Raw genomic sequence first — 11268 nt, forward strand, 5'->3', positions numbered from 1 at the left:
AAAAAAAAACATTATATACCTGAGTTACGGGAATCTCCATGGTTAAAGAAGATATTGACCGGTGTTGAGGAAAAACAAGCATTAGTTTAATTTCCTGGCATTTCCTTCGTGTTTGTGTTTTGAAAATATTGTTTGTTGCTTATGCGAACCAGCCTGGTGGTGCCTCTCTTGGCGGATTCTCCTATAACATCTCTCCCTTTCTCCCTGGATTTTTCTGTATCTGTCTCCACCCACTTCTCCTTATGACCACTTTTTCCAATGCCCAGGTAAACCACTCGTCAATGCCATTATGGGATTCAATTCCATTCCTTTGAGCCTATTCCTACTCTGGGTTTTGCTTCAAATCGGTCTCCTTTAGTTTTCTTTCGTTTGGGTGACTCTTGATTCTGTTCGGGTTTGGTTGATTTCTTTCAGATGAGGATTGAAGGGGTTGGAGCTGAGAAGCTGTTTGGTTGGTATTGAAGTTGTGGAGATAGAACCAGTCAGGTAAGTCTTGTTGCTTAAAATGTATGCCGGAGCTGATTGGTTTTCTAGTGAGATGTTTCAGGATTATTTTCGTATATGATGATGGGCTTTCGATTGGTTAATGTTGTTGGCTTTTCCCTGTAATTTCGGGGTAGACATGTTTTAGAGGTTGTTTTATTGAGGATGCTTAGGTTAGTTTAGTTTATATCTGTGTGCATTGTCTGGTTTGCGATTGCATGTTGTACTCTGAATCAGTGTCAGTTTAAAGATGTCATTATAGTTCTAAGTGAGTTAAGAGGGTTTGCCATTTCACCCTAGACTCTAGAATTCAATTTGGATGCGTTTTGAGATTACGACAGATTTATTTCACAGTTATTTGTCAATTAACGCAGTTGCTTATGCAAATGAATGTCGATTATCATTTTGTTTTGTTTGAATAGGAAAAAATCATTTCTAAACTGTGTCCTATTCAAGTCATCCATCAGTCATATTTACATTACGTGATATGATATGGTGGTTTGCAGAATTCAGTTAGTTAGATTGCATTGTATAAAATAGGACTGAAACAATGCGACCCTGCAAACCACCTAATCACAAGCAACGTAAATGGTCATTTTTCAGTCATATTTATGTCACATTACACTTCTGAAGTTTATGGAGCTATTGCTTCAGTCGTATTTAGTTATATTGCCTAACAATCTTGCTATTGGTGTACTATGTAAAAGAGACAACCTGCGTAATTGATGAAAAAGGTTATAGATAGCTGTTTCCCCATTAATCTTCCCAAGCATCATTCTTTCCTCGTGGTATGGAAATGACAAACCAAAGCAGAACTTAAGGCCTTTAGAGATCACTGCATGGGCTAAGATTTAGTCTCCTTTGCTTTTCCCATTCCCACAAAAACCATGTCATGAGACTCTCAATCCTATAAACATTATAAACTCCTGATGCCTTTCTGTCACACAACTGATTATCCTTTTCATAGCCTACATAGTTGATTTTTTTAATTGACCATACTCTATATATTATGATTTACTGAATTTTCATTGACCATACCCTTGCCACTAGCTGTAGTTTCAAAGGTTGCAATTATAGGCTTTGGAAAATTTTAGAGGAAGATATATGATTATTATAAATAGTGAAGACTTCATTTGTGTTAAGTCTCATGATTTGGTCCCTTACTGGAACCTTATTTAACAGTTTCTTGTTGAGATTAGTCAAAGAGACTCTTGGATAGGAAATGGTGGATCTTGTATCTTGCTTCTGGTTGTGTTGTCAGATCCTTATAGATGATCTTGCTTACATCAATAAGTTTTGGTTAATTACCCTCCCACATGAATGGTTGTACTAAACATGGTCCTTACTCACAATATCATTGATCCACATTATTTAAACTGTTAGTGAACTAGTCAGTACATATAATATTATCAATTAATCAGTACTGTATCGAAATTCCCGAATACAGAACTGATGAAAAAAAGAATCATGAATGCAAAGGTACTCCCATGACAAGCATATGGAAGCATTTGAATTAGATTATTTTGGACAAGGTAGATCAACAATCTATAGATAATTTTCAACATAATAGAATGTGCACAATAGCTTGTGGAATTAATCCCACAATGATTTATATGGTTGCATTAGGGAGGATCGGACTCCGACATATCCTAATCTTAACTCATTTCTAAAACCTACGGAAATTGAATACTCCATTTCAGATGTATCAAGGATTCTCCACGTATTGAAATTCAGTGTCTGCATCTTTACCAGGAAAGACTGTAGTTTTCCCTTTCCTGAGATTTTTCTTCCTTTCCTTTTACCCTGAAATCCCATTGTGACCATCTTAAATGGGACTAAATTGGAGTTGGCGGATTTTGATAGTGTGATTGGTTGTATCATTTAACCATTCAGATTTTTGGGTAGTTTAGTTTTTGTAGACTATCGTATGGAGTTTACTTGATATTCTTTCTGGTAGCATTGGGTAGCTATACTTAAAGTGTTAGTTGCACTTGTTGGTTTGAAGAGTAAAGTGTTAGTTGCACTTGTTGGTTTGAAGTCCGTTATTGGTAATTGAAGGGTTTGAGCCTCAGTCAATCTGGTAAGTCTATTCCTTAAAATGTAAGCTCGATCACTTGGGTGAGCTATTTTCGGTAAAACAAATTTTTGTATTAGATATACTTTTGAGTAACTGATACTATTCATTCCCCCAGTATTAGTATTGACCACATCTTGTAGAGGAGGGATCTTTCCTTGGATATGTAAATTTGAGGTTTAGCTTACAGAATCCTATCCGATGGGCTTTGTGTTCTTTTATTTATGTTCTATGCTCGCATGCATATTCTGTGTTCATCTGAATTTTACGTGTTGGTCCAGTTCTAAATTTGTTAAAGGGTTCGCCTCATGGTTTTAGGAATTTGGAAATTGAATATTTAGGTTTTCCCAGAACTCTAAATTCATGTAGGATGCTTTTTGATTATGAACTAACCATGCATACATCTCTGTTGCAACTGATCCTTAAAACTAAATATTTTGAGCAGGAAAACCATATCTAATTGATCATCCTTGCTGGTAATGGATTGAATGCATTACTGCAATAAAAGGTGAAGGGAAATTGTCATATACTATCCTCACTAGTAATGGATTACTGCTTTGTATTGTTCATGCTTTAATATTACCATTCTATCTGGATATTTTAGTGTACTGCTTGTCTATATTTTTGTTTCATGTGGTGAAACTTGAGAGTTTCTCTGTGTAGTGTTTCTGAGTGTGTTTAAAGTCTTTCTATTTGATAACTTGAAATTATTCTGTCATTTTGTCCACATGCATGTCTTATAAGCTACTCCCTAGTTTGCTCTCTATGACACAAATGGTCAGCCATTGATCTCGATTGTGGTTTTATTTCTTCTACATATCTATCATAGAAAGAAACACTTTGCTGAACTGAAGTTGTTCTTAGCACCATTAGTAATCCTTTCAATAAGCCACATAAGAGATTTCTAATTAAAGTAAAGCCACCTGAATGCTGAAACAATAATTCTCTTGACTTACATGTTTAACTTTAACATTTAGGCAATGCCTACCGGGCATGAATGGGTTTATGCATGTAAGAAACATAAGAATACTTTTTGTGTAGGTGATGTTAAAGTTAATGAGAGTTTATTTTTACATTTATTATGTGACCAAAGAGAATTAAGTTTTTACAGTCGGCTATCATGTTAGGGGCCTATACTACAGCTGCTTGCCAGTTAAAAATAATGGAGGAATGATTATAATCCTTAAATTCCTTAGGAGTGGAAGCCCATAAGGATGTCCAGAATTTGACTTTCTCCCACAGGTCTTCCCTCTCCACCCCACCATATGTTTCAAATAATCTCCTATTTCTTTCCATCAAAACCACCCTGACTATTAAGAAACATAATCACGTAATAGCTTTATTACTCTTTAGTAAAGCCACAGAGGCTATTCATGATTGGATTATTATTAAATACATTTCCATTAAGGTCGCACCAGTTGGGTCAAACGCTGCACAATCTGTAGAAGACCGATGGTGATAATGTATTGAGGTTTCAATTTTGTACTCTCCACTTCAGTAGCAGCACCTTTAGTAATGATTATTTAGGGTTCTCCAACCGCTGGAGACATTTAGAGGATGAAATGGTTATGTTAAACATTAAATACTTGTTGTTTGTTTAGTGTGATTATCATGGTCTTTTACTGGACCCATGTTTGACAATCATCTGCTGATTTTGGTCTAGATTATCATTCCTTTTAGTTTGGAATTCTTTCTGTTAAGTTTGCTTTTCTTTTATCTTGTTGTTGTTGGTTTTCTTCCCAACCCCTCCGCCAAGCTTTTAGCATGCATTGGTTGACTTCTCTTTGTTATGGGACTTTCTTGGATTACATTGCTCAACCTTCAAATTGTAATTACTGTAGCTATCTGGGAAGTCTGCATTCTGCAACAAGGTTGTAAACAGCCTTCCCATTTTTAGAAAAGCTAGTCTTTTGTGGGATATTTCGCCTCTTGCTAAATAGACAATAGGTGTGATTGAGAAGGTTAATGTATGCTTTTCTTATGGTCTTATCCTAATCTTATACTTGATGTGTCTGAAATATACAAGTCAAACACAAATCACTCTTTGTCATTGTCAATTTTTTGGCCATCTTTTGTTAGTCAGACCCCTAAAACCATTATAGTCCTATGAATTTTTATCCTACTTCCCAAGACGTAATTTTTTATATCTTCACTGTTAGTAAGGTTTTGTCACAAATCATAACGTGTATTTATAAAGATGTGTCTGAGTCCTGCTTCCCAGGGAGGAGTTGGCTGGGTCTTAAAAGTGATTTCTCAAAAGGCGATTGCGTTCTTCAAGGTCTTTTTTAAACACCCTTCTCTAAAATAACTTTGACCCAGAGCGTATGATAATTTTACATTCTCGTCTTATTTTGATGTTTTTTTTTACCAAAAGAAAAGTGATTGTGTGCCAAATGAGTCCCGATTAAGCAAGAGAAATAAGTATTGTGTTAGTGGGTTGTTTAATTTCGGCTGTTATTTGTTCACTTTGTTATCTTGGGTATCTGCTGATTTATTCTCTGCTGTTGTTTCTTGATGGTCTTGTTCTTTTAATTATTGTCTCTATGCACTAAGAATAAAAGAACAGCATCCTGCTCATTATTATGCTTGAGTAGTGGTATAAAATTCCTAAAAGTCTTACCCCTTGCTTCATGGATTATGCTTACGCCTTGCTTCATGGATTATGCCTATATCTTTAAACGAACTCATCATAATGTAGCTAGTTATCACCAATTTTACATTTTCATAATGCTTAAATTAAAAAGACCAAATGAGGAACTATATTATGTGTATGATTGGTTAAATTGGATCAATAAATGGAGGTAGGACCATGGGTGCATCATCTCTCCAAAAGCTTGGAAGCTCCTAAATATTTGCTGTTCATTTGGTTATTCCTCATCAATTCTAACATGCACCGGAGGCTTCTTGGTGTCATCTCTATGATGTTAGTCTTTTCTTTTCAGCTTTTGTCCTTTTCATTTCTATGATCTTAGAACTGAGAAGAATTTGTATATGACCATAGTAGACTAGTAATACTGCGGAGAAACTCTCTTCTGTTATTATGATGTCCATGGGACACAGTTTTTGTTGATCCACAACTAAAGTAATGATTGTTGAGAGATTAGCACCGACTTGCAGGAAGATCAAAGGTGAAATGATAGATCAATGTTAAGGTTGACATTTGTTTAAGGGGAGTTTGACCTTAATTGGTTAAAAGCGTTTACCCCTTTATCTGCTGTCCCTGATTCAAAATCCAATCTCTTGCAATACTCGTATGTAAAAGAATAGAGAGGCCAATAGTAGTGACCGCTTATTTAGAAATTTTTTCTGATTAGGGATTAGGAGATTCGTAAACATATGTGTATAATTGAACTTTTTGGGTAGTTTCTTGGATAAATGTAATTTACATCATTCTGCAAGTCTACGCAAAAGAATGTTCATACAATATGCTGATGGAGGATAACCGCTGGTCTTTCAGGTTCTTCAGTATTATATTCCTCTTCAGTTGATGATATTGTTGTGCTAGTGCCTGTTTCAAAATGAACAACTCATATGATGATGATTATGTAAGCCCCTGGAATCTTCATAATTTTGTTGTCTACCATCAAATGGGTTCTAACATAAAATTTTCCCTGCAGGATGAAGCAACTGTTGCAGGATTTGAAGTTATAAGATCACCTGATACAAGTTACAACAATACGTATCCTGGGAATGAAGATGAAGCACGTGATCCACCCATTGTCCCTCCACACCTTCAACAGACCTTACTTAGTTATCCAGCAAGCGGAGACACTACTGGAACTCTTCCTTTGCCACCAAATGTGACCCTCAACCATCTTTACATTGAGAATCGGGAGAGCCCCCGGTCTGTGGTTGCACTTGGATTCACTCATCGCTTTCGTTCTAAATTTGTTACTGTTGTGCTTTACAAACCAGTTCAAAGAAAGGGGGCTAGCAGCACTTAGAACATGCATTTTAGGATACACCTATATTAGAATTGGTTATGTCTAGTCCTCATTGTGATCCAATTAGTGGTATAGACCCAAATGAAAAGTAGTGGTGAAAGGTATCAATCGTCTTACAGAAATTCAAGAACCTAGGCCTGTTCAACTTCTTTGTAGACTTGAAATGGATTAGTGTGCAGCTATAATATGAAATTCTGATTCAAGTATTCTTTCAACCATTATACGAAATGGGTTGGCTGACCAACTAGATAGTGATTAAAATTGCTTATTTCAAATCCTCGATGCTTGCATTTGTGATTTGTATAAAATGCCTGCTTTGTACAGATAAGTGTCTTATCCCTATGATTTGGTAATTGGTATTGTGGTATGGATAATTGGTTGAATGTTCAACAATTCTAGCAGCGAGATGCGTTCCATTATATGTAGAAGTCCCTAGTTCATGTGTTTGACATGGATGTTTTATTGATGGTGTACATGTCTCGAGCGTATCTGTTCTATTTGATATAATTTGTTCTTCAATTATTCAGCTATTTTTCAAATAGCCAGCTCGTACGGTCGATCAGTAGCTATCCTAAGGGCTGGGCATATTCGGATCGGGCCGGTTTAAGGCCCAAACCGGATCCAATCCGAATTATTCGGATTCTTAAAATCTGCATCTGGATCCGGATTTTTTTCACTCCATCCGAAAATTCGGCCCAACTGAAATTCGGATCGGGCCATATCGGTTTCGGATTTGGGCCGAATTTGATCCATTTAGTAAAACAGTAACATTCTGCCATTTTGTATTTCACAAAAACCTTGCAACCTAAAACAGTTTCAAACACTCATAGAGAAATACTGAGTCTCATAGTCATACTTCAAGGAGTTCAAGCTTATCACAGTCATAAACTCATAATTCATAAACTCATTACAAACCAAGCAAACTAATTTGTCCAGAAATAAATAAAAGAGCAGAGGCTGCAGAGCAACAAGAGTTCATAAGTTCATAAGTTCATAACTTAAATAAAAAGGCAGACATGTAGTAGCAAATCCCCAATTTTACTTGGTCTCTTCAGGTGATGAGGCTGCAGCATTTGTGACACCAGATTCTGCAAAAACAAGAGAACCATATAAAACTTTGAAGACCATACAAATAAACACTTGCAAACACTACAAATTTACAAGTTCAAAAGCAAAAATAATAAATAGTTACCTGCTGTGAGCTTTTCCAACTCACAATACTGCTCCATTTCAGTCTTGACAGGCTCACTGAACATTGGCTTGCTAGTGTCTCTCAACCAGTCACTAGTACATACCAAAGCCCTAACCATTTTAGGGGTTAGACTAGCACGAAATGGATCTAGAATCCTTGATCCAAGGCTGAAAGCACTTTCAGATGCTACTGTGGAGGCAGGCACTGCAAAAACATCCCTTGAAATTTGAGACAGGATTGGGAACCTAGCTGCATTATGTTTCCACCAACCCAACAGCTGAAAGTTAGAGTTCCTAGGGTCCTCAGATGCCTCCAACGTATACTTGTCAACCTCAGTTTTTATCTCCACCACATCTTTAGCCTGCCGAAGCTTCACAAACTCATTCACTGTTGCAGAATGGCTGTCCTCCTCTTCTATAACTCCTTTTGAGACTGACATGGGCTGAGTTGAATTGTAAGAAGCAAGGGCAGCATCAGGATCATTAGCAGCATACTCATTGAAAAGCTCCTGCAATGTGCTCTTCACATTAATCACCAACACCTCCACCAACTTCTTGTCTATCTTCAACTTGGGGAAAAAGAAATCCAAGTACAGAAACTTGTACCTGAAAAGAAAACAAGTCAGTAAACACAAGTATTACACTACTTGACAAAACAGTATTACAAAACTGTTAAAACAAAGCAACACAGTATTATAAAACAAAACAGTACAGTCTTAGAACAATACCTTGGATCTAAAACAATTGCAATGAGAAGAATTTTGTTGATGTTTTCAACCCTCCCCCAATATTTGTCGAATTTCTCCTTCATTGATTTGGCAATTTTGGAAAACAGTTTATCATTACCTTGCATAAAAAAAAAACAGAGACATTTAGTTAACATTGTTAAATTGTTAAAGACATAAAATGAAGACAGTAAAGCAAATTTGAAATAAAGTTGAGTAATTTACCCTCGATGCATTTGTTCAGCTCTCCAACCAGTGTACACATCCATTGGATTGGCTGATTGGAAGTCACAATTTGTGTCCGACTGAAATCAAGGGTTGCATCATAGGAAATTTTCAAAAACCTCACAAGCCTCTCAGCCTGTTTCCAATCCTCTGCAATTGGAGGTCCATCTTTATCACTAAAATATGCATCAAACTGTGGATCCTCATCCTCCATCCTTTGAAACGCCTTCCGGTACTTAATAGCTATGTCTAGCATTAAGTATGTTGAGTTCCATCTAGTGCAGACATCTAAAGGCACTATCCCACCCTTGTGCTCCACTTTTTCTTGAGCTGCACATTTCCTAAACTTCTCCAACCTAGATGGACTCGATCTAATCTACTTCACACAGTTTCTAATGGACTCAATCGAGGAGTCCAGCTCTGCCATTCCATCCTTAACCACTAAGTAAGAATGTGACAGCAGCACCTAAGCAGCACCTAAGATGCAGAAACTCCCCTTTTAGGACTAGCTCATTCTAATTCCCTATCTTCTCTGTCACGACCCACCCCGAATTTCATCCTAAAACCCGAAATAAATCTTGCAGGGACCACCTCCAAGAAAAGTTTACTGAAAATTCGGCATAACCTCTATTGAAAATGGACAACCCTTCCTAATAATACCTTCAAACAATTTTGAAAATTTAAATCCAACCTTAAACTCCTAGAGCCTTCGTGCTCCCCAAATCACAACACCACCCAAATTATTTACTAATCTAAACAAATCTCATATCCAACCATTTATAGGTTCAGAGCAACTCTAACAGGAAGAAAGGAAACATAATAAATTAACAAGCGGAAGCTATATGATGACTATGTCTCATCTCCATGTACGCCCGACCTCAACTATGCAATCCTGCAAACTGGGCATTTTAAAATGAAGGGCCCAGAGGAAAACATTTGAAACACGTTAGAGTGAGTGGGCAAAAATAAATTAATAAATAAAATATTTATGTTTCCCCAAATCAATTTCCAAGGAAAAATCGAATGCATATATGCCGCAAGCGATAAAACTTTTATCTCATAAAAATATCAAGCCTCTCAAGCTCTATAATATATGTATGTATTTACACACGTCCATACTCCCTATATAAATTCATGGGTCTATATAGGGCTACTACGCTCGCGTCCAACGCTCACGTCACGCCTTAATACGGTGCTACACTATGCCATTAAGGTGGACAGACGGGTGTATAAATATGTGCCCATACCCCCTATATGAATTAAACACTCATATAGGGCTACTACGCTCACGTCACACCATAATGCGGCTATATGCTACGCCATTAACGTGGACAGACACATATGGCTAGCTAGTATTTATATACATACTCTCCTCAATATACATACTTATACTTACCGAAAAATCCCATTTTTCGGTAATTCTCCAAGAGAAATAAAATCGTCAAAAATTAAAATGACGTCAAAATGCTCCAACAACATTAATTGTTCATCCATGAACCATAGCATGCATATTATTTAAAACAAAAGTCCACTCACAACTTTAGGCCTAAACCTGACGTCAATCTGAAGTCTCTTCTGCTTGAGCCTCCTCACGTCCTGTTCCAAATATAATAATTAAAATTACCAACCAAAAATCCATTACTTACTCAAAAATAGGCAAATTAAACATGAGCCGTAACCACGCTCATTCTCGTCTAACTTCGATATTCCTAAATCGAAACGATCCAAACTTTAATACCAAAAACAGCAGCTGTAAATACAACCTCCCCATAACAACGACTTAAATCCTACGGCCGGATTTTACATTAATTAACCGCCAAAAATACCAAACTTCGGAAATTCACAAACCCGACCAAAACTCATCCAAAAATTCCATAATTCACATCAATAAACTCCCTTTAATATTCCACATTTAAAACCATAAAAATCTCCCAAACAGCGGCGGCCGGAGGCCGACTCCGGCGACCTCCAATGCCTACCAAAATTTGACAGCATCTTCCTCTCAACTCACCCTACAACTTTCTTAACTAGCACAACACCCAATTCCAAGCCTAACTATGCCAATTGAACAAAAACATCACAAAAAGCCCTAGAGCTTCCACTCACCGTTTCTCCTCACCTGAAGCAAACTGGACCGAGTCCTCCTAGGGCAAGGCAACTGGGTTGAAGGCCTTTAAAACCATGTAAGGCTTGCCCGGATTGGTGGCCGGAGGAGAAAGTTCCGGCGACGGAGAGCTTTGGACAGCCGGAGGTTTCGGGCGGCAACTCTCTCTCACGGCGGCGCTAGGGGAGCTCTCACCGGTCCAGGAGGGAAGCTGGGTCGAGGGCCGACCGATCGGAACCGGAGCAGCGGCCTACGGTGGCCGAACGGCAGCGGACGGCCGAGAAGAAATCCGGCAGCGGGAGAGAGTCAGGGAAGAGGAGAGAAGAGAAAAAGAAAGAAAAAGAGAGGGAGGGAATTGGGCCTCCCAACCGGTCCCCTACCCCAACTACATACCAACCCAATTCCAAAAAATAACACCACAAAATAATACCCTAATAAAAATTACCTTTTACTAGCTAAAATTTACCATTTTTACAGTCGCCACATTTTTCTCCTACGAATAATTCCACCAAAATAGTCGTC

The 11268-nt window shown here is 37.7% G+C and overlaps 1 protein-coding gene across 4 annotated transcripts; it reads left to right on the top strand.

Moving 5' to 3' along the window:
- The first annotated feature begins 114 nt into the window (after positions 1-114).
- LOC101297105 (SNF1-related protein kinase regulatory subunit beta-3-like) lies at positions 115-6707 on the top strand. 4 transcript variants are annotated; one of them, XM_004290551.1, is made up of 5 exons: positions 115-266; positions 415-486; positions 3003-3065; positions 6015-6102; positions 6175-6707. In XM_004290551.1, exons 4-5 carry the CDS (start codon positions 6076-6078, stop codon positions 6499-6501), a joined length of 354 nt encoding a protein of 117 aa, XP_004290599.1. In that variant the 5' UTR covers positions 115-266; positions 415-486; positions 3003-3065; positions 6015-6075; the 3' UTR covers positions 6502-6707. The 4 variants fall into 4 exon arrangements, with proteins under 4 accessions (XP_004290599.1, XP_004290601.1, XP_004290598.1 ...); XM_004290553.1 differs by lacking the exon at positions 3003-3065 and adding an exon at positions 5359-5480 and having other exon boundaries at positions 124-266; XM_004290550.1 differs by lacking the exon at positions 3003-3065 and having other exon boundaries at positions 142-266.
- The last annotated feature ends 4561 nt before the right edge of the window (positions 6708-11268 follow it).

Source organism: Fragaria vesca, linkage group LG2 (assembly GCF_000184155.1).
Source record: "Fragaria vesca subsp. vesca linkage group LG2, FraVesHawaii_1.0, whole genome shotgun sequence".
Taxonomy (NCBI): Eukaryota; Viridiplantae; Streptophyta; class Magnoliopsida; order Rosales; family Rosaceae; genus Fragaria; species Fragaria vesca.

Coding starts and splice junctions, on each gene's coding strand:
- LOC101297105 (XM_004290551.1), top strand. CDS start 6,076: ATGAACAACTCATATGATGATGATTAT. Junction 6,103..6,174: donor ACTCATATGATGATGATTAT/GTAAGCCCCTGG, acceptor TTTTCCCTGCAG/GATGAAGCAACTGTTGCAGG.